Genomic DNA, 26,864 nt, shown 5'->3' with positions numbered 1-26,864 from the left:
TTACCAACGAACACTAGCTCTCAGATTCAATCATATCGCTCAATTGTGCCACGGCCACTGGCTTAGAACAACTTGCCGACGCGCAACGTGCACAAATTGTGGTGAAACATCGTACCAACTTAATGGAAGTATGCCGTCGTGCAGGTTCAACATGTGAAGCGATACCTCTCCGAAAAGCGAGTGACGTTTGTTTATACACATAGCAACTCACAAAACGAACATTTTGACTGGGCCTTACTTGGCAATTTCGTAATAGTAGTTAATCGCTGCAGCAGTAATGGCAGGGATCTTTTGATTCTAGTTACGTACAATCGTCAAGTAGTTCTACATTCTAATCGTTTTTAAGGTCGTTGTGGGCTGGCTCTGTACTCGTGTGGACTATTGCGATTTTATAACTACCATATCCCTTAATGTGGATAACCTAAAGAACTTGGCTAATGTTGCGGCAAGTTTGGAGTAGGTTGGATTTCTGCAGACGCCTGAAAGTGCTCTACCCATTCGACGGAACTTCGAAAATTTGCTCCAGAAAAGTTGAAAACCTTGAGAAAGGAGAAAAAAGATGACTATAAACCAACACGGTCCTCCCATCGCTAATTCTATCAAGTCTTTTTTTCGGGACAGGTTCCGCAAGTTTCAAATAGCGTTCGAACACTCAAAGAAATGCTTCTCTTCTACGCTGCAATCAACTGAGAGGTTACCAGACATCATCAATAGTAATAAGAACGCACTGCCATCAGGCAAAATCAGTGAAACACCTTCAACGACCGACGTACCATCATTTATTTTGACGAGGTATGACAGCTTTCGTGCACGACGCGAGCATTTACAGGAGCCTGTCGCCAACCGAACCGAATCTGTGCCCAGATCTTGCAAGTTAAGACAATTAAAAACACCTAAGGCAGTGAGCATCCAGAATGAACGCGTTGTCTTGCCTAGGCGATGCCTTCTGCCGACTGAACTATGGGACAGTATTGATCTGCATATGACCTTGGTCGAAGCGAGACACAGAAAAGATCTGCGCATCAAACAATGGACGACCCATGAGCGCGAACTAAGGGAACGGCTTGAGATGTTTCGTACAGAGGTAGGCTTTGAAAACACCGCGTGTTATTTTTCCATTGAGATTTGCATAGCAGATATCCTTGTTTATTCTTCCAAAAATGCAGCAGGTATAAGATAGTTACTTTGTAGATATAGGTAACCGTTGTATGTTGCCTTAGCTACCATAAAATTAGGGGTCAAAGAAATGAGCGCAGTGGACCGTTCCCGTGCGCACACATATCCACAAGGTACCAAAAAGTAAGTGTCACAGGATAAACACGCTAAGTGCATCGAACGTCAAATATCTATTATTTTCGTGTTAAGCTACAATGATCAACTGTAACTTACAGATAGTAAAACTCGTGGCCTTTGCGTGGCTCAAGTACGGCCTGAAGTTATTTGTGCATGACTTCCTTTACGTTGAAGAAGGTCACAATATGAACATCGTCATGCCGCTGGCTACCAACGATTTTAGAAAATGGGCCTATACTCGATGGCAAATGAAAGTCAACACGTTTCGAGAGGGCGTTGAGCAATGCGCCATCAACCATATGCTCAGCAGGACAGACCTACATACAAGCGTCAGGAAAAAAGCTTTGAGAAATCATTGTAATCAGCTTCGTCGTTAATGCCGATATGCGTATCAGGAAACGCGCCTGAATACTCACGCCCATCCGAGATTTCTTCCAGAGGTTGGTTATGTTTTATTTTAGGTTATAGGTTGGGCGTATTTGTTCGCACTTACCCGTACGTCCCACGCATGTCGTTGTTAGATTTATATTGATCATTATATAATGATCAATATATATATATATATCTATAATTCTTTACATATGAATACATGGAACATAAATTATTCTATACAAAAGAAAGCTTATGAGCGGCAAAGCAAGCTCAAGTACGATTGAATTAAGCACATATATATATGTATGGATATATAAGAGGGCTATCTGCATTTAGTTAAATACACATGAAAAGGTGACTTGCTCTTTATGTCCATTGAAAACACAAAATGAATGAAATACCTACTTTTCAGTATATTTTTTTTTGTTAAATTTTGCACGCAAAACGAACGCTGAGTTTATTACTGTCTAAATGAAAAGTAAGGCTCCAACTTGTATGTACATATACTTGGATTGCAAGAAAGCAAGTATTCGATAAGACCTCATTGCAGGACGGCTATACTGATCTCATATGCATGTCTCAGCGCAGAAAATAACTTGTGTGAACCAGTTAAACACAAATTTTTTTCCATATAGTACTGCTCAACACACAAGGCATACGTACGGAAGGAAACCTAATCTGATTTTGATTCGTTGTAATGGAAAGCGTACCTCTATAGCGCAAGCCTTACCATGTTTAAAGTAAATATGCGAAGCACAGTATACTAAGTACAGAGTTGTATTAAAAATGATGTTAACATAACGTGTAGTAAAATTGCTTATATATTTTTATTTTGTTTAACTACTTGTAAGTGTGAATTGCTATTCATTCATTGGGCACTAGATATAGCTCTACTGTTAATAAAGGAGAGTCGCGAACTTTTTATTCAGTATATGTAATAATTTCCGATCTTATTGAGTAGCACTAATAAATCCTTCTTATCAAAGTACAAGAAAAGGCTGAGATAGCTTCCTAGGAATAAGGGGTGACGTAGCGGGTATTTATCGAAATGCGAGTCGTCCTGTTGATCTGACCGTAAAACGTCAGTATACGTTTGTGGGTTCGATTCTAAATATGCTCTAATTATTTTACGTAAGCCAACAACTACAATTTCAATTTGGCACAACTCATTTTCAAAATATTCCTTTTTTAATGCGCAGATAAGTTTTTTTTAATAGTAACCGCGCGTCACGCCACGGTCCTAGGTAGAACTTCGTTTAAGCGGTGAAGAAAAGTGGCAAAATACGCTATATATATATAAAGTCCCAGCGGAATTTAATTGTGGGCTGATAGCAGGCAAAAGGTCCCAAAATAAACAAGTGCCCAACATAGCCCGAAAAAAAATTAGGAAGTGCAAAATAGCGCCATAAGACTCATACAATTTGTCTGGACAATCTAGATGTTCTTGTTTCGAAAACCGGCATCGATTTAGATAGACATGACAAATACCGGTGAATCAAATGGCTCTCAAGCCATCTTGATGAACTTTCGACCCGTTTATATCCTCACCCTGTTGGGAATCCCCCCATCTATTTATGGAAATATTCTTTGGCTTTTTCAGAAACCGTATGAAAACTAGCAATCATGATTTCGGGCTAAAAAGGAAACTTTTGAATTTGGTGAGGGTTCACCGAGTGCGAAAAAACTGGGTAATAGCTGATTTTCACTGAAGTTCCAAAAAATAACGTAACTTATTCTGCCGTGACAAGTTTGATGCTGTCGTAGAAAGAAGGAGCTCTTGTTTTGTACCAGATTTAGCAAATAAGCGCATCAAAAAATGACTTGATTTTTGTTCATTTTAATTTTCATTATCGGTTTTATTCTGTGTGTGGCCACTCCCATCTGTATAGACAATGTAACATCTAGGGTAAAAAATTTCAATGTTAGAACCTTTAAGTGACGCATTATTTTCATTAGGGCCTCAGCATCTCACGGCTCAGTTCGCCAAACAGATAAAACAAAATACAATCGAACTGTAATTGCAGCGCAACAGGAGAAATACCTATTTCTCCTGTTGCGCAATTAAATTAGTGAAGGTCTTTCAGTACGAGATCAACTTATACAACCGTGTAGTTTTTAGCCCTCAAGACTTGCTGAAATTGATCTTACGAAGGGATGTCATACAAGTGGTTTGCGTCAATTATAGTCAACGTGATCCATCAGTGCAGTTTTTTTAAAATATAGAAGCCAATGTTAGCCAACTATGTTACTAACTTTCTTCGAATCAACGTATCAAAAGACTACCCATCTTTTCAAGTTCAAAAATTATTAGGATGACTCTATAGAGAGTTGATGGTAAGATATCACTGTGGCGACAATTTAATTCAGACGGCGATAGTCCTGAGATGATCCGAGAATAACTCGCGCAGCTGATCCACATCAGATACGGCTAATTTGGCTTAGCTAACCCACCAACATTTTGTTACTACATTTTCAGCCAACGGAATACATATAAATTGTTTTCCCAAAAGTCCGTGAAGTAACGTATCCGACGATTTGGCGATTGGAAAAAAACTATTTGTGGAAAGGCATCATGCTTTTTCCCTAAACAAATACCTAACACTGCTAGCCATTGCCGTAGCCTATTCTCTAAATACTTATCTACTGCAGATCGGCTCCACTCTAGGAAGTCGTTGCATTGATAAATTAGCACTAAGCAAATGAACAAGTTTTTTGGCATATAGACAACAGACAAGACCTATTTGGAAGGAAAACCTAATTGATCGCTATTCTGATAATAATAATAATAATAAACAGACAAGTGTTTTGCAGACCATAAGAATCCTAAAGTTAATCGCTGTGTATATTTATTTTTCTTCCTCAACTTTCTTGAGCGAGGCCAAAATCGCTCAAAGCTATTTCACTTCGAGTGATGGTAGGAGTACAACTGGTACAAAAGTAACCATTAATAAGTGGACCCACAGCTTTTAAAAGACCTGCTTGTATTTGCGCGACAAATGTCGCAAAGAACACAGTGTCACTTAAATATAGGTCACTTCATAGACTTTTGGGAAAACAATTTATATCTATCCCATTGGCTGAAGGTTCGACTGGTAACTAAGACTCTGTTTAGTGTACATACATTAACACAAATTACTTTCATTTTATGAAAACTGTAACAGTAACTGAGCTACTTTGTACTTCACAGCATACTAGTATTCAGAAATAAAACAATGCGATTTAGTATTCAGTTGATTGTAGCAGGAAATCTATATTTCAGTCTTCTGTCTTAGAGGAATGTCGCTTAGTGCATCTTTTGCTCATTCTACACGCTCCTCAAGACAACCCTCTATGACGTGGGAAACTTTGCGTTCCAAAAATATGTCAGCTGAAGGCAGATTATGAATCAAGTAATAATATAATTTGAACATAACCCTGGACAAATGCAAAGAAAGATCCTTTCGTGCTTTGTTGACGTTAGAAATTAACGCATTGGGTGTATCAAGGTCGTATTATTACACCCTGCGCCGCGAGAGCGACTGACGCATGTGCGCCCGTTTTTTTTTTTATTTCTTCCGTAACGACATACAAATGAAACCAGTCTCATTATAGCATTCAGCGTCCATGATTGCGTCCTGCCTCCTAAATCATACTTAAACGTGGCTCCGTACGCATTTCCATCAACGTAAGGGGAAATGTTAATTTTAGCGTCCTCCCTTTCACATACGCCAACAGTTGCACTAAAAAAAAAGCTATCCCGCCAACGATCGAAAGACACTCGCAGGCCAACGCTGTCTCGCAGCTAGAGTTCGCGTGCAGCTACCACGATTGTTATCGCAGTCTTCACCACTTCGCCGCTCTGAAAACTGTCCCAAGGGCTCATTCGCCCGTTTGTCTAACCGACCAACATCAGTCGAAGACTGCGACGGTGGAGGTCCAACTTACTGCGGCCATAGCTGCTCCATTACATCTGTTCATCTTACCGTGTACATTCATTTCCTCGGTAGCTTTGTGTCGGCAAAATTGGCTGACGTCTGCCTCATGCTGCTGTCGATCGTCCGGCGAGACAAATTCTAATTTTAGTAGAGATTACGAATAGAGAAAAGTCAAACAGGCCTATCTATGCCAATACGAAGTTAGCAGATGTGTGATCTGCTAGTTAGGGCTGTCTGCCGCTAACTTAGACACACGAAAACTTACATTACAATTGGTTACTGGTAGGTGGTGGCAATAATGTCCTTGTCCTTGATGGTTTGCTTGCTGAACCTGGAGTTTCATCAGTGTAACTGTTATCATTTAAGTACATATGTCGCGTACATGGGCGTCATAGGTGTATGGGTGCGAAACAGGCGGGGTTACTGGGTAAAGGGGAAATCCCTCCTTCTAGAAGGAGGGGCTAATCCTTGTAGTCGTTCCGGGGTAGCACTCGATAGTAAAAATGCCCCAATAGGTTGTGACAACGCTGCTTAAAGTAGTGCTCATTGCGACTGCATCTCGTTGGCTAAAATTAAATTTTTATAATCAACACTAGTTAGCTAGCAGGCTGACAACGGATTCACTAACTGGAGAAAAACCGCTAGGCATGTGCTTGTTACTTCCTCTCTGTCTATCTAAAATAATGTTTCGTTCCTGTTCCTAATTCCGAAATCCTTGTCTGGTTAAGTTAAGCAAGTAAACACTACAGAACGTAAAGTCAAAGAGGTGGCCTGTCTATCCGTCGGTCTGTCTAGTTACTCCAGAGCCCGCGAAAGCGGACCCGCAGCAAGCTTTTCAAGTGTGCGGTTACGCTATTCGAAGACTAGCAAGCTGAGGCAGCAGTGTTGGCGTTGGACTGGGTCAACAATATTCGGAGCGCAAATACGAAAGACCGAGAAACACGTTGTAATTGTGGCGGAGTCGGACGTACCTCACGCAGACGAGGTGGCGTGGCAAGGATCTTCAGTAATGCCTGCTAGCAGGTGGACTCAATCCCAACGATACCACCGGAACTCTGGGCTTGCTGGGAAGTCTTCATTCACACGCGATTCAAGGAAGCCCCTCCAGTTCGTTTGTTTTACTCCTTTACTAGACACCGTGCTCGCGATAAAGACGCGACATCTAGTCGCTGGCAGGAGGAGCTGTCAGGCGGACTAACCGCCCTTGTGAGCCAGGTGGGCCTTTGACATTTGCAATTTTTATGAACTCGTTGTTTAAGGCGTACGGACAGCTGGCTATGGCGTTCATACTGTCACCTCAAACGCTGACTACAATTCCAGTGAGTCTCAGGATCCTGATTTGTACGTCTTGTTGAAGAAGAGTGACAAAGCATCTAAGATATTTACAAACTAAAATTTTGTGGAGTATGCCTCATGGACGTATGATCATTTTGTGCATAAATCGACGATACTTGAAGCGTGAAATCCTTGTCTGCCAGAAAGACCACCTGAAGCTGTTTCCTCAGACGCTATCAATGGCTGGCCTAATTGCTGGTAATATTTCCTTTAATCACTTTGGCGGTCATTACGGACGAAAGCCAGCGTTTTACCTGGGAATGGTTCCTTACGCAGTTTCATGTTTTGCCGCTACAACGACAAGCAATTTCGCTATTTTCAATACTAGCCGCTTCTTGTCATCTGTGTCGAAAATTGGCATTCAGGCTTCAATCGTTATATTCACGGAAACAATTAAACCCGTTAGTGAAAAACGGGCCATTGATGAGATGTTTGAAGGCAGCATGAAATGTCGACCTGTGTTTGAGAATACTGCATAGATTGTCAAGTCTTTGACACAGGAAGCTCGCTACGTTTGTGAAACGAGGAATATGCCTCATTAACTTAAGTCACTCATATATAAAACTACTAATCAATAAAATATAATAAACTGTTACTACTTATTTGGGATTTAAAACGCCTGCATCACATTAGTTTAAGTTTAAAAAGCTCCTGGGAAAATTTTGAATGACAGAATGCCGAAAAAGTGCTATCTTTTCTGATAATAATGATAGTATTGCATGGCGTCTGCTGTATTCGGTCCTAACTGAAATAAAAAGGACCTCTTTTCTAGTAGGCTCGTTACACAGGAAACAAACGCAGAACTTACCGTATTGTGAGCTTTTTCTCTTGCTGAATAGAGGATATACTACTTAAGGTGCCACGGAGATCCTAATTGGAACCGTTTTAGCCTATAAGTGCGCTCTTTAGTTAATGTTACATATGTGCACTTATATTCAAGTGGTAGCTCACCAGAAAGCAGCTATTAAAACTGTGAATGAGTCGGTTGTCTCGAGGCCTATACTATTTATAGAGGCTTTCTTTTTTCTTCTCTTTGAAGAAAGCAACTCGAAACTATTTGACTCGACTTAGGCTTTATGTACCACCGAAGAAAAGAACGATTAGAAGTTTTCATATAGCTACTGAAATAAAAAAACACACATGCGAATAAGTCAGATAATTGTTTCAACAAATCGTGCTCCGGAATGAACGATCACACTTAGCTTGCGTTCGCTACAGAGCAGGTTGATATAGCAAAATCCGATGGAGATCCTTTGGCGATGATGCGTGAATGGAACACGTTGGCGCGCTGAATAAACACATCAGACATCTCAGACAACAGAGTCCTGCTTATTCCAAGGGTCGCGGAACGAACAGATTCGAGCCAAGATTTGTCTTTTTACAGGCGTCTGACGTATAAATCGGCGACTGAAGTCTAGCCATGTAAAACAACCATTAAAATGATATACTGCTACTTGACGTCATTGGCAGATGGAGAAAGAACGTTAATAACAAACAAATCGAGCTTCTGCTTCGCGGTAGCAATTTCGAGCGTGCAGATTAGTCGATTGTGTTCTAGCCATTTTATTTGCGGTTTCTCTCATATCACTTAACTTCGATATGTAGCGTCAATTTGATTCGTTAATTAGTATGACTCATGTTTCATTATATTCTTGATTAATTGTATGAATCTAGAAGTAATAAGTTTGTTTCTTTATCATCAGAGCTGAACTTAGGTACAATATATTTAAAAAGTAAAAAAAAAGTAAAAGAAGCCTCATGAATGAGGCGCTGACTAATATTTGACGTTTCGTTAAGTATTATCCATCTGTAATTTTTGTAGCCATACTTTTGAAAAAAATTTGTAAACAAGCCCTCGTGATCACTAAGGCGGTAGCAAAGCTAGTATCAAAGGTTGGTTCGGCAGACGTTGCTGATTTGAATCTGAAAAAGGTTTTTTCGCATACAAGCTTTAATGGGCGGATATTTGGAAATAAAAAAAACCGTTACCAGCAACGCCGGAAGTATTTACAAAGCGGCTACAAGGCCAAGCGTGCGCACCTTAGGACTGCCTGTACTCGAACGCCAGAAGGCTGCCAGGCATTCCAGGTAAAAAGTCGATCAAGAAAAACCCAAATAAAGAGCATGGTTTTTAGATCCTTCAATATTTTTAAGATAATTAAGATAGATGCTATTCTACGAAAAGAATAGCGGATACTGTGAAATTTGGCCTTTTTTAATACCTACCTAAGTCCTTATCTTCACTTAATTCTCTCATCAAAAAATCTCCACCAATTTAAACAAATCGCAAATGAATCCTTCGTTGCCAAAGAAACATGCATAATAATATATATTTGATAATAATAATACATAGTATGTTCATCGGTTACAACAGTGTCGTTCAAGTATCATCGATGATACGTAAAATCAACAATAAACGTACATAAATCCTATATTATTAGATCGTGGGACCATAGCACTATTTTGTTCTGACTTTTTTGCGTTATCACGCTGCCCTTGCCATTGGTTGTAGTCTTGTTGCTGCTGCTGCCGCTACCTTTAGTGCGACGGCATAATCTCGTCGTGTCTGACAGCAAACAGCGGTACTCGTCAATCTCAATGGCCAGACTGTCATCGTTTCGCTCGCCGATTCTGCACTTACATACATGAGCCTGCCATTAACATAACAAGGAATTAATGTTTCTTATGCCATCCCATTGATATTTATCTAATTGTCAAATGGCTTAAGTAGTGACACGTCGTAAATAGCCATGAATCATGCCTGTGAAATCAGAGTAGTGAAAGCGTCCACGATACCGTAATGCTTACGGCTTCTCGTGCTTGTGCCAATTTCGCGTTCAACACAACCGATCGGCGGGGGGTAGAGACAAACGTTCATCTCGGGCAATAAGGCAATTGGCGGTAGACGGTACACAAACAACGCAAAAGCAAACACCGCTGCGATACGATGGCCGCTCTAAGCCATACGTCAGTGATAAGGGAGCAGAACAACAGAACAACGATCAAAACTATGAAACAGGCTTCGCGCATTACTGATTCAAAAAGAAACTGATACCGATGTAATCGACAGACTAGCCTACTCTCGAGCAAGAACAATGCAAAATAGAGAAAGTAACACTGAATAACACAGATTATTCGAGAACATCATAAAAAACGACAGAAAAGATACATTGATGATCGATGAACGTCTTAGAGTTCGGCAAAAACCTAGCTGCGATTAGGCAATTAACAATCACCGATGTATTCTAAGCGCCATATGTTAGAGCACATATTCAGCCCCCACAAGTTTTATGTCGATCGATAAGGTAGTTCACGTTGAACTTCACCAACTATTTCAATGAGTGCTTCACATCTTGTTTACAAAAATGCTTCGATTAGCTATAAAAAAAAAGGGTCCACCATTTATCAACCTACCTGTGCTGTAAGAAGCACTTAAGCGTTAAGGCCTGAATTTCGGGGATATCTACGCACGTAAAAGACCTTGATACGTTAATATACGCGCTTGTTGTCTTCTTTGTGTGACAATATTCACATCTTATTACTAACAGAACATATTACTACAAGTTCATATAAATATTACTCAAGTGGGCAAATATAATAGGCAGCACCATGAATACATGTTTAAACGAGTTGAAAGGTGTAACGTCTGCTTTCCTCAGCGTATTCTAAAAATATTTTCCTTTGGACTTCCCGCACTACACATAAGAATATAAAAAAGAAGTCTGAGTGTGAATTTGTTTCAATACTGCATTTCCGTAACGATATTTCTGCAGCAAAATACAGATTTGTACACGGGAACCACGTCTAAGATAAATCAAGCGTTAAGGTTGTTAAAATCAACTATACTTCCTTGGCTCCTATACGAATATGGAAGAAGAACGGAACGATCTAGATTTCCCACAAAAACTAGGAAACCAGGGCTTACCGCCAGTGACCTAGCGCGATCATGTTTAGCGCGGCTCAGTCCATCACTTGGCTATACTACCTTAAAAAGCTTGTGCCTAAAAATTAAAAACAACGTAGTAGAGGAAATCCGTTCATTTATTTATTACTGAACAAGTCGAAATTTTTATGTTCCTGTCGCCACTTTTCTTTTATCTCTATTTCAGTCCTTACAATAAATAGGTTCTTATCGGCGCGTGCACCATATCCGGTCGCTTTGTATACCCAAATGACAACATGTACTTATCACTTCTAACTGCCCTCTAAAATTTTTTTAAATAATTTAATAGAGCCAAACCAGTTATTATACCTATGGTTCACGTAACGCATTCTTAAGCAGCTGTCCCATTCTCTGGAGCTCTTTCTAAACGGAATGGCCAATTCAGGTGAGGCATATCATTTTCACAATGAAACACACAGCCTTTTACAATAATGGTTGTTGGCGTGCTGTTGTAAACAGTGGCGCCATCTACTAAATAAGCATTTTGTATTTTTTAAATTAATAACTAACATACGCTATACTAAGTAATTACTAATAGCTTATTGGTAACAATTGGTGTAGAGGCAATTTAATTGGCGGTGGTTTATATGTAGCATAACCTTCGTTTTCTTCGTCTATACAAAAAAATATATTAGCCTTTTCTTTTTCACTGTAATTTTTCTTGCCCTAAATGTCACTTATTAAATAATATAACATCTCTATTTGGTCTCAGCAAACAATTTTTCAAGTACTTGCACTGGTTCGTTATTATGACAGCTAATAAGCAAAAAGTAACGGCAAGGTAAATGTATAATTCTATGAAGAAGGTCCGTCTGTGAACAATACTTCATTATTAACTACACGCTGCTCACTGTGGCCTCGGTAATCATACTGCCATCAACTGGATGCCGCAACACGGCTCCCTAGACACACTGCGCAATCCATCCATTGAACACATTCCATTCCCCCCACTCTCTGCCTCTCAACATGCCTATAATTTTAATTATAGATTTTTCCACTATGTTATTACTCAACGTTTGTTAATAGACGTTATTTAGAAGTCGTTTTCTGAATCGTTCGATTTGTTCTTGTGTAGTCCACTAAATCGCCGCGCGATATCGTCAATGGCGAATTCTCCATGAACTTTGTTATCGCGTGTGCGCACGTTGGCCGTACCAGCCAATTTCTCCCGTTCCCCGACAACGAGAATGAAATTATATTGAGCCAACTGGGCGTTTCGGATTTTCTTGTTCATCGTGTTGCCCTCGCTGAGGTCAACGTCGCAACGGAATCCGGCCTCAAACAGCTGCTTTTTCACCTCTGTAGCATACTCGTCGAACACTGGCCCAACCGGAACAACAACTGCTTGACGAGGGTTTAGCCAAAATGGCCATTTTCCACCAAAGTTTTCAGTTAGAATGGCGATCATTCGCTCGACCGAGCCAAGGACAGCACGGTGAATGATCACAGGGCGCGTCTTTTCACCTGCCTCATTCACATAATTTAGGTTGAATCGAATGGGTAGCTGGAAGTCCAATTGGATAGTGGCACACTGGTGCTGGCGGCGCAGCGCATCCTAAAACCCGAAAACGACACAATCTTTAATAAATAAGCACTATTGCAACTGGAGCATATGCAGCATATTAGCCTTTATATGTGCAGTATTGTAGTTAATTTTGTCCATATACTCACCTGGAATGATAACACGCATTCGTCTTTCTCATAGAGAGGTATGCAAAAGGAAAAAATAACCTGGATAGTTTTAAAATTATACTGAATGATTTTTACCTGAATGTTGATGTCAATCTTAGGTCCATAGAAGGCTCCGTCACCTGGGTTGAGAGCCCATGCTTGGCCGAATTTGTCGAGCGACTCCGCAAGTTGCTTCTCTGCGCGATTCCATACTTCGAGTTCACCAAGAAATCCTTCAGGCCGAGTGGACAACTTTAGTTGGAACGTAAACCCTAGCACGCCATAAACTGCTCTCAGGAAATCGAGACATGCGTCAATCTCCTGAGCGATCTGCATGTAAAACACATGTTAGAAGTTGGCATCAAACTTGTTTACTATGCGCTTCCGTTACGGCGGCGACTATACGTATTGGTCGCAAATCATCAATATATGGCAGTTTCACTTCAGATGATAATGTTATTACCAGGAGATTCTGGTCACAACATCTTTTAAAGAATAGCAATAATCATTTAAGGTAGTTTGATTTTAATAATTTATAATAATTTAATGATACGAGGAATCACCAAATACACTAACGAATAAATGCTTCCACTGGGCATATGAAGTAGCGGGTCTGAGCGCCTAATGCGCATGCTTTGAGCGAGTTGCCATGATAACCATGAACATGCAGTCACAGCTGTTTCAAGTCTCAGCATTATCTAATAGTTAAAATGCTGTTGCATAGGTATGTTGGAGACACTCCAAATAAATACAGCAAGATCCACTCCGGCTAAATCTTTTATTGGAAGCAAGTCGTCGATTCTATACGGAAAAGCTAACTCTGAGGACTTGTTTACTGAGTAAGAATGGTCGAAAACATTAAGACAAGGACTGAGTATATTTAAATTAGAGCAAAAAAATGTTGAACTCTTTTTTGTATGGAAGGACCAATTTTTAAATACAGACCTGATCAACAGTGCAAAATATGTGGGCATCATCCTGTTGGAACCTACGAACTCTAGTGAGTCCAGTCAGCGCTCCACTAATCTCGTTTCTATGTAAAACCCCGAAATCGGCAAATCTTAAAGGCAGTTCTCGCCATGAACGTGATCGGACGTCGAACATTAGACAATGGCCGGGACAGTTCATTGGCTTTAGAGCATAGGTGTCTTTTTCACACTCGAATGAGAACATATTCTCTTTATAGTGTTGCCAATGGCCGGATGTCTCCCAGAGTTTGACGTTGTAGATATTCGGCGACACAACCTCGGTGAAGCCGCGTTTCCGGTACTCGGAACGAATAAATTTGATCAACGAGTTATAGATGTGTGCCCCGTTCGGCAGGAAAAAGCAGGAGCCCGGTGACAATTCGTGGAAAAAAAACAATTCCTGTTCTCTTCCAAGCTTTCGATGATCTCGGCGAGCCGCCTCCTCCTGGAACTGCTGCCATTCCTTTAGAAGCTTCTTGTCTGGGAACGAAATGCCGTAGATGCGTTGCAGAACCTCGGCATCGGCCTTACCCTCCCAGAATGATGATGAGCATTTCGTCACCTGGAACGATTTAATCTTGCCAGTATGACGAACGTGTGGTCCTCGGCACAGGTCGATCAGGGGTCCACACCGGTACACTGTGGTACTAGGAGTCTTCACTTTCTCGTTGAGAATACGAACCTTGAACGGGTTATAAGCAAACATCTCGAGAAGCTGTTCTTTGGTTAGCTCTAGCCTCTCAAACGGCTGCTTTTCTTTGATAATCTGGTTCATCTGTTTCTCAATAAGGGGAAAATCGTGATGGCTGACGCCGGGTTGACCCTCTCTGAATGCCATATCATAGTAAAATCCATTTTCGATCGGCGGACCATAGCAGAGACATCCGTGGTATTTGTACTCCATCGCCTCGCCCATAATATGAGCCGTTGAATGCCAGTATACTTCCTTGCCTTCATCGTCGTCAAATTTTAGCAATTTCAAAGTAGAATCCGCTTCAAGAGGTCGGTCGAGATCCCATAGAACGCCATTGACCTTTGAAATGACACAGTTGTCAGCGAGACCCTTTGAGATGACGGAGGCCACCTCGTACGGAGTAGTGCGCCAAGATTGTCCATCAACTACTTTGCCATCTGGAAGCGTTACCTGTTTTACAAAAAACCCAAGCATGTTTGACAGAATTTCAATAGTAGAGTAACTGTTTGGGAATGCAAAATTAAACTTCGCGCGTACGTAAAAAGCGGAGCGGTTGACCACTCACTATAAAATGGTCTGAAAGTGTTACATCACAATCTTTCAACTATTTTATCGTCCAGATAATTACACTCACGGAGTGAACAATAGACAGTGTGTAAGCAGTATTTCGTAACGGTGGCTTTGGTTGTAGTGAACAAATTCGCTTTTACGTATTTTACATAAATAAAAGGCAGGTATAAGTACTTAATTCAGAGTATGCGTTTTAACGTGATTTAATCTCGTGCAACTGCTTAAATTTTAATACAATAATATAAATTATAAATAGCATTTATACCGTATTTTGCCAGAAGTATTTCATAACGTAAATTGCAGATCGCATTGTCACGGTATAGAATCGTGTAAAATTTCAGTGGTCGCTTCGCTTTAAATGGCATCGCAGTGCTGTATACAACAGTGGCAAAGACAAAAATGAGCTTGCATTTGCTGTCTTTGTTTGTCGTTCTTCACGATGAAAATTCAATTTTAAGTGTAAGAACATCTGTAGCATTCCGACATAGCGCATCGAAAGCTTTCGATTTTAGCTGCTATTCCAAAAACAAAGATTTATCCTACAGTCGGACAGACAGGCTCCACCAGCGGTAAGGAAGGTATTAGAACCATCATAATCAATATTAAAGACATACCTTGATAGGTTCCGGAACTTTGGCCGCCAGCTCGGCCTCCCGCTCAGCCTTAAATTTATCCCAAAGCTTTATGCGAGGCTGGATGTACTCCGGCTCCTTGAGCTCCTGCAAACAATTACAGAATTTACACTAGCACCAGTTGGTCCCTCATGGAACTTGTTCTTACTGTTGAAATCGTGATGGTACGTAACGCGAAAATGCATAACTTATTAGGGAAAAATTGAAAACTCATTGTTTTGATGTTTTCCCTGGAGAAAGTGTAGTCAGTACGCCCACTTTCTAGCTGGCACCCACTTACGAAAATCATTTATAAAACAAAAAATTCCACTTAAAGATGCATCATCGCGTTAACTTTTACCTGCAGGTTACTAGGGCATTCTCGGCTGACAGATTGTTCTGAATGATTTACGTGACAGTTTACAGTTTACTACAATACATGACTAACAATAAAAATAAACAAGCCCTAAAAAGGAGGATCTGCAGAGGATCCGAACTACGACAGTTGCGTTAATCGTCATTGACTTACCGACGACGACTTGACCCATCAAAGATGGGTCGGCTCAGTATCATGTATAAGGCTCTACTCAGCAATTACGAAAGACGTAATTCATATTTTATCAAAATTATTAATACAAGATTGTAGAAGCTAGGCACAGAGATTGTCCGGCTGAGTTAGTGTAGGCAGAAATAGACAGTGGACTAGTTGGATATCAAATCGAGAAATGAGCGTTGTTAGAGCAACTGTTATCATTAGGAGAGTGACTAATCATTCTCATGGGCTTTGAAGGATCGTTGGATGCTGCAAGCTTCAACTACAGCAGCAACTGACCGGAAAATGTGAGAACACCCTGGTTTGAGATTGCAGCACCGCGAGCCCACCCGAATACTGCTGATTGCATGAGCCTAAGACAAGGACTTTGCTCAGTTGCTGATGCGACTCAGCTGACATTAGCCGGTTGGCTACCGCAGTGGTTATACGACCTAGGCAAACGTAGCTCAACATGCCTTTGGTTGTTCCGATAGCGCACACTTCTCTTGTACACTTTCGGCGAGGTCGCCCGACATCGTATTTATTGGTCGGGTCCGGGGGCCCACAATAGAACCGAGTCGTTTCTCTTCTAGCAAAAAGCACACTAGTTAATGAGCTATAACGACAACGTCCAAAAATCACGCAACCATCACACTCTAGAAGAAATTAATTCCGCTTCCTCTTGCTTGCTCACACTGGTCGAACGCACTCGTGGCAAAGAACGACGTTTCCACGTTGCTAGCAACGCCACTGCGATAGTGGAGATCGACAAAGATGCTCGGCAAATAGCCGATATCGAAACTAGGCGGTAGCGCGCCAGCATAATTTCGAAAGACGGCAGCTGTGCGCGTTCCACGTTGCTCAATGTTTTGAATCGTAAACAAGAAACACACCTGATGGTGAGACGTGTGTCGAATTGTGTCAAAAGATGTTCTTGTAACGGTCTTGTTTGTGGCCGAACTGAAGAAGTAGTTGCGGTTATATTGAGCGTTGTTCTATTCGACGAGGCCGTACTAGCGGTAGTGTACAACGAAGATCCTTTGAACCGTAAGTGCACTATCTCTACATTGATAGAGAAGTCTACTATAGAGACTACTATAAGTAACAAGTAATGCTACCAGTGGGCATCCAGTATCTAATACAAATGGACTGTTGGTAAATTTTCGAAATACTATTACTTATACGTAGAATTCGATAATTCTACGTATAAGTAATACACTACATTCATTTGTTAACCTGCTGCGCTGGTAGTCATATAACAGCGGTGTCCTAAACGGGGAAGAGTTCAATGGTCTTTAGGGGGAAAGTGTTGAACCTAAGAAGTTCCTTTGATGATATAGCTTTTGGTACACACCGAAATCACTATAAAATAATCTACTTCACACGAACAGCTTAAGTCACTTATATATGCAACTATGTTTAATTAACACTATAATTTGTTGAAGCATTCACGTTATAAACAAAACAAGAACTATTATGATCTATGACAATAATAGCTAATAGTCTATTGTCTATGAACTTTACTCACACTTTGTAAGCAAATTTGAATGTATCTAACACGTTAATTTTAAGTAAAGCGCTCTGATCAGAGCACTATATTATAAACATCAGGGAATCGTGGTTTAAGTCCTGGTGGCACATCGATTACATTTTTGGCTATATGATAATACCTACCGTATATCAGTGATCATAAATGCATACTAAAAAAAAAAGCGAAAACAATTACATGTAATCAAGGGTTAAAAATGAATAATGTCTTTAGTGGACTAAGTGCCCTTTTTGAACTATGACGGTAACAACAATGGGTACAACCACAATAAGGATATTGGATGAAAAAAATGTATACGTTTATATAGGTCAAGTTTCATTGAGTTCTTCACTTGATCTATAGAGATATATGAAATAATTGAAGAAGTTGCTGTCCTTTTTTAATAACGTATTGGTTTGAATTCCACATGCGTCTTACGAGTGATTCGAACCTCGAGCTTGAACGTACAATGCTGCCGAGTTTAACATTTATGGGCTTAATATTAATTAATAGAAGTAATAGTATTGGTAATATTCAAAACTCATCTGTCTGTTACAATATATATTATCCGTTTTGACTGTCATGGAACAACCTTGCAGCTAGCACCAGTATTTGAAATAACTTCTTATATTCAATAAGTAATCCAAGTTGACGATCGGTTTCAAGATATACATATTGTTTGCTGCTAACAGCCTAATGCTCTTTGATGTTAGGCTTGCTGCAATGAATGAAGTCTTAATCGAAGAGCAATACTAGGTTTTTAATATCGCTTCAAACACTTCTACAACATACTGTATTGACCTAGAGTTGACTGTTTTTAAAGGTTCTCAAAACGATTACATTGCAGAACAGTTCTGCATGCTACCCTGGTTAGTTCTAAGGTAGCAATCTGTTTTACCATTTCATCTAATATATGGACCGTCTGATTTATGGTTAACTGGCCATAACAGACAGGGTTGTCTTAGGTATGCTGCACAACTGGCTATCAATAAAATATTTGCAAGCACGCCGTTTTGTCCATCAAACCATCTTATTGCCACATCGCTACTTTCTCACACTTTCTTGATTCGTCAGACTCGAGATGCAGAGCAAAATTCAAGTATGAAATGAAGTCGCAAGAGGAACTGATTGACTGCTTCTTTGGTTATCTCTTCTAGTTGTTTCCCAGGGGCGGCAAAATGAGTGAATGGGATATAACGAACACCAGTATTCCTGCATCATCGCGAACTGTCCCTCTGTTCCGACATTCCTCAGGAAGTTTTTTGGAATTCGACAACCTACAACAGCAGCTGAACTCTATCGAAGGAGAGGATGAAGACGATCCTTACTGGAATAGCTCATACCAAAAGGGATTCAATTTCGAGGAGGACGGGCCGACAATGATAGCACAAACGCCAGTCGTGTCAGAGCGGCCAAAAAAAATTGAATTTCTTCCAAAACTGCAAACGATACCGGAGCCTGAACTGGCGTCTCCACTCAGTATTCGATCGCCCAAAGAAACCGTCGAAGATATCTTTCTCGGTAACACGTATAGCCTCGAGCAATTCCGCTCTCGAGAGGCCAAGCTGCAGCTTCTCGAAGCCGCTCTGGAATTGGGAGATACACCTACAATGCAGGTGGTCGTTCTGTTTCTTCGGAATTCACTAAAGCCCAGCCTATTCCAACAGGAGCTTATCTCCCGGCCAGCAGCTTTGCAGGCATACCTGAACTATTTGCGTGAATGTGGCGAGAACACAGAGCTAATTGAACAGCTGTCACTGTCTGGCCATACGGATGAAGCTGCGCAATGCCGATATAACGTGATTGCAAATATCGAAGATCTAAAGGCCAAGATACGGGCGCTGGCAACCTCGGCCAACACACACTTCTTAGGGAGTACCGATCATGGCGTCATCAAAAACCAGCTCGAACTTCTTCAGCTCCAAGCCAAAATCCAGGAAATTGACGAAGTAACGCTTGAAATTAACGAGAAAATTCTAGGCGCGTCACTCGTCGACACAATTCGCTACTGTGCGAAAAATCACGCCAAAGATCCAGAAACCCATTTTGCCTCACCTGCCTTCCTCAAACAGGCGTTCAAAATATCGGCAGATCAGTTTACTCACGCATGCGTAACGGGCTACGCTGAAGCAATGAATTATCAGGCAATTGAAACCTTTCTGGAATCGAAGAATTGGCTAGGAAAGAAGAAGCTTAGTTCGTCAATTGGCTTCGACAAGATCGTTTTTATTTTGCATCAATACAAGGCTCCGGTTGAACATATTGAAAAATACATCGCCTATATTGATGACGTCGAGAATCGAATAAACGTGGCTAAACGGGTTGGTGCTATGAATGCGTTGGTTAATTGCTACGTGCAAACAAAGAATCGGCTGGATCTCGAGAAGTTGATCGCGAAACTGCCCCGCGAATCGGCCGCAGCTCAGTTGGTGCAGTCATCTTTAAGCGACCCGACCATCAAGTGGAATAACTGACGAAAGCAGTCGATAACTAACATATCCTGATTGTAGATATTTACTTGAGTTGTTGTTGGCTTTATTCTTACCTATGCGCCGTAAAAGCGTTAGTATCGAAGCATTTTACAATTGAATTATGTACAATTACATAGGAATACTGTATATGTTGAGTAATTTTCTCAAATTGTTGTGTTGTGCGAACACGTGTGCAGAATGCAAAAGGCATATATATATATATACAAAAAATGATAGTACAATGTTACTATGTTTATACACATTTATAGGCATTCAGTGGAAGTGGCCATTCACAGTCATTTTGAGAAAATTCGTGTTTGAATTTTGAAGTTTAATCGCAATAGCGTTAGGAGTCTACCTGGTGGCATGTTGCTGTACACTCCTATAAAATGTGACCGGTAAATAAAGGTTAGCTGGTGCATAGTCTATAGGAAGGAAGTGAGAGTAAATAAAAAAAAAAAAAACTGATTTTGCGGTTAGTTAAGCCAATGTAATAGTTGACTTTATAGTATAAATGTCAATCGTTTGCTATTTCAAAAGTTGGCGCTAGATAGCTTCGCATAAAAACTTTGATGCAATATTATGAATCATTAGAAGGCTAACTTGACGGACGAAGTCAACCCGTCTAAAACGACTTCTTACATCTCAACATTTTAAGATTGCATAAACTATTTGTGGTTATCTTATTTTAACCAAAAACATGGTCATTTACGAAATTTCTATGTTAGGATGGTGAAAAGAATTGCAGCAATGTGTTTAAACATCTTTGAAAGCGATTATCATGATTATTTTAAAACCTTAGTCATGTATATATGTTTTCTTCAAAATTTTGTTACTACGTTTGTTTGATGCGTTTCATCTTTCGGTCTCCCAATCTGAAAAATAGGTTTCATTAGCCGTCATTTTTTTTACAAAAATGTTTTTGGAATATATTTGCCTCTAATGATCCGGCCGCAGTGAAATTAGCCCTTATGTGGCAATTCGCTAAGGTAAGAAACGATATTTTTGTGGAAGTTATTTCTTACCTAGCACTGAGCCATTTGAACTTGTGCAAAACCAACATTACTGTAACTGCTAATTACGAAGGTTCCACAAGTATCTCCCTACTAATACTATCTCCTCGTGAGAAACTAAGTCACGCAGAGATATAAAAGACATAATTCAGTTTGTCCAGTAATAAGACCCACGGACTACTGTAATTCACCTACTTGTTTCGGTTTAAAGAGATCCTGGGCCGGCACCTGATTATTTGATTCCTAGTGGCTCTGTTCTAAAGGATGAATAATTAATTTGCATTTAGTTTAGCCTGTATAAGCCAAATGTTTAAAATTGTAGGTCTCTTTGTATAGGATTCACTATGTGCAAGCAAGAACAAAACGAGATCATGAATCAATTAAATCAAAATCAAGCGCAGGAAATCAGTGGGTCCGGAAGTGGTAGCCAAGGCACACTTTAGCAGCCTATGTGGATCCTCAGTGAACATCACGTTGGCGTAAAGTGAAGGAAGAAAGAGTTATTTAACGGCAATGGTAGTACCCAGAGAGAGAAAAAATCAACCGTTGTGCATTACTAGATTGCGGGTTTCTGCGCTGCAAAACTTACACTTCGATTATTATATCGCTCACCTCTACCTCGATTAGGAGGTTTTAGTAGATGAGTCATTGGTAAACCCGTCTACGGCACAAATATACTACTTGTTTTTTTAAGAGATAAATAATAAGAAAAAAATTAACTGCTGCGATAGGTAGAAACGGGCGCAGTGCGATATGCATTTGATCCTCGAATCTGTGCATACGACGTCAAATAGGACTGAAAGCTGCAAACCCAACTGTAGAATCGATCCTTACCTTTCCTAGTTGAAACCCAGTTTACTAGCTGTTTTTTATGAACCCACTTTATATTCAACCTAATATTGTCCGGTGACATTTTTCATTATTATTGACAAGAAGCAAATTCGTGCTTTCCATTCCTTCGTTAGAACTACTCTCTGCATTATCTATGGAGAACGAAAGCGCCCTCTCTTTTTTGGCTGAACCAGGGATAGCTAAGTGGCGAATGAAGCTCCCTAGATCCCTCGAACGGGTCAGGTTGCCTAAGCCTTGCCCTCGCAGCGCCGCCACTGGCATCCACCCTCCAGTATCACAAACGCAGGTGCAGTTAATAGACAGAATCGACATTTAGAGGTAGTGGCAAACACCAGAAAGAAAACAGATTACCGTGTCTCGTACCAGTGAACAAATTGGTGTTAGCTAACCAGTGCCATGACTCAGGTAAATCCAAAGACGGATACAATAGAATTTTATAGGAAAATAAAGGTACAAGTGTAGCTCTGAATGGTACCGTTTATTTGCTTTACCAATCCTAAAGCTTGATAAAGTAGGTGCTGTAGGAAACGGGTCACCTATTGTAGAAATGCAGCTTCCTTCGCTTGTGTTCTCTATGTACAAGCAAATGAATTTTTTTGGTTGAGAAAATATGGCTTCAATCAAAATCTATAAGTAATAACAATAATAAAGTTTATTACTGTTATTAGTATTAGTAGAGGGTATGGACTAACGTGAATCTGCACTCAGCAAATTTGGCTTTACGAATTTAATTGAAATTAAAAAAAATCTCAACTTTGTGATTTTTGAGCGTCAATTGCGAATTGTAAACGAAAACCTGTTGCTCTAAGTTCGACTTAATGCATCTTCTTCTAGAAAATGTCCACTATTCGTTGCTAATGAGGATATGTATTAAGCTGTCAATCGCTGAGACTCTTATGTTTCGTTTAGTCCCGAATGTATATATAATATAATATGTCGGTCTTGGGGACGTTTTTATAAAAATATATCTAATGTATTAAGGTTGCTCAGGGGTACTATATCGGATTTAAGACTTTGACTGCGCGGCAGGAAGTGTAACATAAACTTATGAGGTTATAGATAAGTGGCTACAAAATCGAGAAAGGAATGTAAAAGTATTGTAATTGAAAAGTACTTATCAAAAAGAAAACAATTTAAGCTTTATATACCATACAAATTTTCAATTGATAGCGATGTATGTTTAACACGATTCGAACTCAAGGTCACAGCAAGAACGAGATACCTACGAGATTCCGTAAAAGAGATTATGTTGACTCGTTCTTCGATGTAGTACTCTAAGCATAATGCTCACATAATCTACAATGTTCATAAGGTCATATAATCCTATAGGAGATTAATCAAAGTTTGACCGTTTCAAAGCAACTCTCCAAGGAATTTATTTTTATTATTCTCTTATAAACACATATTCAAATCGTGATGTTTATTTTGAAGCAAAAAATACTTAAATTAGCTTTGTCTAACATATTGAAGATTCGCTACGATTTAACACCTTTTAAAGTGTCTTTGCTCTGACTTTTTATCATATAACATTCTTATAATTTTATTATAATTTATACCACTTATAATTTTATTGAGACCTGGTATTCGAGAACACAGTTTCTATTCGGTCGAAATCTCGCCAACGACACATAAACACTACGAAAGTTCTGTGAATAGTTTAAATTGCTTATTTTTCTTGTCGATAGTTTCTAAATGCAATTAAAAAAAATTAAGTTTTAAAAATGTTGTATACCTTTTGGAAAACTTCGCTTTAAAAGGTAATACTTTACCTTAAACAGAAGCTTCTACTTCCTGATAAATTTTTAAATTTTATTCGTTGATGCATTTTCTCATGACAAAGTTTTAGATTGGCTAATTTATAATTATGTAAAAAAAACTTAACATGTGTGTTACGATTTGAAGTTGTGGCCACATTATTGGTTTAGTAAACGCGTTTTATTCATTATTTTACGTCATTATTTGAGACTACGACGGCAACGGCTTTTTTTTGTGCTCACTTTCTATTTCTTCAAATCACGGAAAACTCCTTTCGCTGTTTTAAGAGACAAAATTTGTTATTGTACTTGCAAACAAGTAAGACTCGACAAAAGGCGTGAAGGACCTGTAGATTACTAGGTGCATTGATCAGCTTGATAACAACGGCCAAAAACAAATCTGCCGGGCTAAGACAATGTGGTGTACAGAACGTTCTGCATATATGGGGCGTTTTCTCACATACATTTATGGAAAATTGTCTCGGAACCAGTGATTTGGGTCAATCGGTTCATTTCGTCATTCGCGAAGTCACCGTAAATCACGCTCCAGCAGCGAGTGTTTTGTAGGTACGAACGAACACAACGATAGGAAGAACCTGATTCTCCTCATTATGAGAAGTCTCTTGATAGTTCTAGGGTACAAATTAACAAGCCGTCATAATAACAATGATTCCATGTTTTTCAGTTGTTAAAACGGATAACTTATATCCCCCATAGTTTGTCGATTATCAGCAGTAAGTTTACTATTCCTGCCTCATAGTGAGTTTTACCAAAGAGTTCTATATTTATTGACTAGACGAACTGTAAGCAAAAATCATACATATATGTATGCCGAAACTTCAGCAGCAGAATTACTTGTGTTTTGAAGGCGCAATATTTCAGATGGACAGTATTTTTGTATTTGCGTAGATCACACACTGTCTAACGTATATACTTGTTGCAATTAGAATTCTACTTCCGGAAACCCTAAAGTTCAGCATTTTTAACAATCTTGTTCCATGCCAATTCGCGGGTCTCGTTATATTGCCTTAATCTAGCATATTTGCCTATACCACCTTATACGGTTTGTCGCATGTGTTTTCCAGTGTTTTGCAACCGGACTACACGCAGAGGTAGACAATATGCACAATAGACATACTTTATCTGAATGTGTACAACGTATATCCAAAATTTGCGTTTTATTTCTTTCTCTAGAAAATGGCCGGCCGCGTGGTTATTTACGGAGGAAAAGGAGCTCTTGGCTCAGTTTGTACACACACTTTCAAGAGCAAAAACTTCGTAAGTTTCTCAGTTGCTTACCTTTATAGGGTTCCGTTCCAGATGAAGAAATGCATTACCCTTCTGTTCAACAATATTTTCTCGCAATACTTTATTCTACTAATGAATGCGCGTGAAAAATAGTTTTGTACTAGCGTTATATGGTCCAATATATTTTACAGCAGATCTGTTAGAGTAATTCATTTTGGAAGTCACTAATCTAACCATCGTTCGGGTACTTCAGATGCACAAATATTTTTTTTTAACACATATCTGTTATTAAGCCATTTATCTTCGGGCGGCTTTATTGAAAAATTTTCAACTTTTACTGTTCAACTTAACCTCTCATTTCTTTTGTTCCCTGTCTCAGTGGGTCTGTTCGATTGATGGCTCGGTCAATGACACGGCTAATGAAAATATTGTGGTCGACTTCACAAAAGATCTTCAGTCTCAGCATGAACAAATTAGCTCAGAGCTCACGACGAAGCTCGGAGGAGAAAAACTCGATGCTGTAATCTGTGTCGCTGGCGGATGGGCTGGTGGAAATGCCACCAATAAAGGTTTGCATGTTTTCCTGGAACTTCTATGGAAAGAGTATCTACCTCTGTTAGTGAAGAACTTGCCCGTTGGATTAACTTTCGTAATTTCATTTATGCACATCCGAATCTAAAGCGCTCTCTTATACGTTTTTATTTATGAGAAATCTGAAACTCGAAAGACTAATCCAAGTATTTGGCAAATTCAATCAAATGTGCGATTCTATAGTAATAGCTGTCGAGTTTAAGCATCAGTGTCAAAAAGCTTTTATTACGGCTCCTATCTACAGAGTTTATTAAGAACAGTGACCTGATGCTGAAACAGAGTGTATGGACATCGTTGATCGCAGCGTCGCTGTCAGCAAAACATCTCAAACAAGGTGGAGTTTGCGCTCTCACCGGGGCACAAGCCAGTCTTAGTGCTACACCTGGCATGATTGGTAATTATAATTGCGTTTCTATCGGCAATTTTTGGTTCTACAATGCTACACTGCAATTCATTATTATTAAAAGTCGTGGATAACTATCCAGCACTCACTTGAAAATTGAAGTTCGAGGTTACCTATTTTCGGGTAAAACGTTGTTTGCGTTTCTTTCGCATCTACCTTACATGTACTCATCAACTTAGAAGTGATAATTCGTTGAATACAGATTTTATTTCGAATGAAAAATCCGCCAAATTGATAACGGAACATTTGCTCGACTCATCTTTTTTTCTGATCAGGCTATGGAATGGCTAAGGCGGCCGTTCATCATCTCGTATCATCGCTTGCTGCGCCAAAAAGCGGCCTTCCCGATGGAGCGACGTGTGTCGCTATTTTACCTGTGACTTTAGACACTCCAATGAACCGTAAATGGATGCCGAAGGCGGATACCTCTACGTGGACTCCGCTGGAGTTCGTTGCAGATCTGTTTGTCGGCTGGGCCAGCGATACCGCTAAGCGACCAGCCAGCGGCTCGCTCGTGCAACTTGTTACAAAGGAGGGCAAAACCGAACTTGTCATTTAAGCTTATCATAATTCGACAACACTGACCGAGCCCCTACTGCCTTATTCTTTAATGCAAATTCTCTATTTCGGAAGACAGACGCAGAATGTTTGTTAAAAATAACCATTAAGGTGTCATATGTAACGTATATGCTTGCCACGTGCTATAACCTGTTGTTGTCAAAATTATGTTCACAACATTCTCGACTATAATGAACCAATATCTTTGAATGTTATTGCTATGCATTTAAATGATCGATAGTATTATTGCAGCAATTGTCTAAATGGAGCACAGCTATAGAGACAAGAAACACGGCTTTCTCCAATAATTTCAAATAAATGTTATTGGATAAACGTGTATCCATGTGTACTGAATTTCAGCGTCATTACGGAAGTTAACACATAAGAATAGATATTCTTGGCATTTACCCAAATGTATTTATAGGGCCATCGAACTCACGGAACGTTTATTACTATAAATCAAAATGAAAATATTGCTTTTATAAGACAAAATTCGTAAAACGGTGTGGTGGTATTGAAACACCTCAATCACTCTTGTGTAAT

General features: G+C 39.8%; 3 protein-coding genes and 1 long non-coding RNA gene across 10 annotated transcripts; 2 read left to right on the top strand and 2 right to left on the bottom strand.

Annotated features, from left to right (window-relative positions):
• The first annotated feature begins 182 nt into the window (after nucleotides 1-182).
• Nucleotides 183-20,386, top strand: Vps16B (Vacuolar protein sorting 16B). Of its 3 annotated transcripts, none has more exons than XM_022851663.2 (3): nucleotides 183-1,084; nucleotides 1,392-1,733; nucleotides 18,589-20,386. In XM_022851663.2, the coding sequence occupies exon 3, from the start codon at nucleotides 18,610-18,612 to the stop codon at nucleotides 19,903-19,905; it is 1,296 nt and encodes a 431-aa protein (XP_022707398.1). In that variant the 5' UTR covers nucleotides 183-1,084; nucleotides 1,392-1,733; nucleotides 18,589-18,609; the 3' UTR covers nucleotides 19,906-20,386. The 3 variants fall into 3 exon arrangements, 2 of the variants coding, with proteins under 2 accessions (XP_022707398.1, XP_086828915.1); XR_015315197.1 differs by lacking the exon at nucleotides 18,589-20,386 and adding an exon at nucleotides 12,648-12,783 and having other exon boundaries at nucleotides 193-1,084; XM_086972789.1 differs by lacking the exons at nucleotides 183-1,084; nucleotides 1,392-1,733 and adding an exon at nucleotides 16,859-16,950.
• Nucleotides 1,789-7,579, bottom strand: LOC111271095 (uncharacterized). The gene is made up of 3 exons (XR_002686655.2): nucleotides 6,551-7,579; nucleotides 5,845-6,145; nucleotides 1,789-5,691 (listed from the first exon to the last, which is right to left on the bottom strand). It is a non-coding gene; the product is annotated as an uncharacterized LOC111271095 (long non-coding RNA).
• ThrRS (threonine--tRNA ligase) lies at nucleotides 10,938-16,642 on the bottom strand. 2 transcript variants are annotated; one of them, XM_022851662.2, is made up of 5 exons: nucleotides 16,380-16,642; nucleotides 15,375-15,479; nucleotides 13,474-14,640; nucleotides 12,625-12,858; nucleotides 10,938-12,412 (listed from the first exon to the last, which is right to left on the bottom strand). In XM_022851662.2, the coding sequence occupies exons 1-5, from the start codon at nucleotides 16,437-16,439 to the stop codon at nucleotides 11,891-11,893; spliced, it is 2,088 nt and encodes a 695-aa protein (XP_022707397.1). In that variant the 5' UTR covers nucleotides 16,440-16,642; the 3' UTR covers nucleotides 10,938-11,890. The 2 variants fall into 2 exon arrangements, with proteins under 2 accessions (XP_022707397.1, XP_022707396.1); XM_022851661.2 differs by having other exon boundaries at nucleotides 16,204-16,461.
• Nucleotides 16,816-26,658, top strand: Dhpr (dihydropteridine reductase). Of its 4 annotated transcripts, none has more exons than XM_022851667.2 (5): nucleotides 16,816-16,950; nucleotides 24,716-24,799; nucleotides 25,149-25,338; nucleotides 25,605-25,754; nucleotides 26,039-26,658. In XM_022851667.2, the coding sequence occupies exons 2-5, from the start codon at nucleotides 24,719-24,721 to the stop codon at nucleotides 26,320-26,322; spliced, it is 705 nt and encodes a 234-aa protein (XP_022707402.1). In that variant the 5' UTR covers nucleotides 16,816-16,950; nucleotides 24,716-24,718; the 3' UTR covers nucleotides 26,323-26,658. The 4 variants fall into 4 exon arrangements, with proteins under 4 accessions (XP_022707402.1, XP_086828916.1, XP_022707400.1 ...); XM_022851665.2 differs by lacking the exon at nucleotides 16,816-16,950 and adding an exon at nucleotides 21,662-22,053; XM_022851666.2 differs by lacking the exon at nucleotides 16,816-16,950 and adding an exon at nucleotides 22,038-22,172.
• Nucleotides 26,659-26,864: the final 206 nt, after the last annotated feature.

The sequence above is a fragment of the Varroa jacobsoni genome, unplaced genomic scaffold, assembly GCF_002532875.2.
Source record: "Varroa jacobsoni isolate VJ856 unplaced genomic scaffold, vjacob_1.0 contig00340, whole genome shotgun sequence".
In the NCBI taxonomy this organism is placed as follows: domain Eukaryota; kingdom Metazoa; phylum Arthropoda; class Arachnida; order Mesostigmata; family Varroidae; genus Varroa; species Varroa jacobsoni.
Note: the sequence above shows the minus strand (reverse complement) of the source record. Positions and strands in the feature narration are given on the sequence as shown.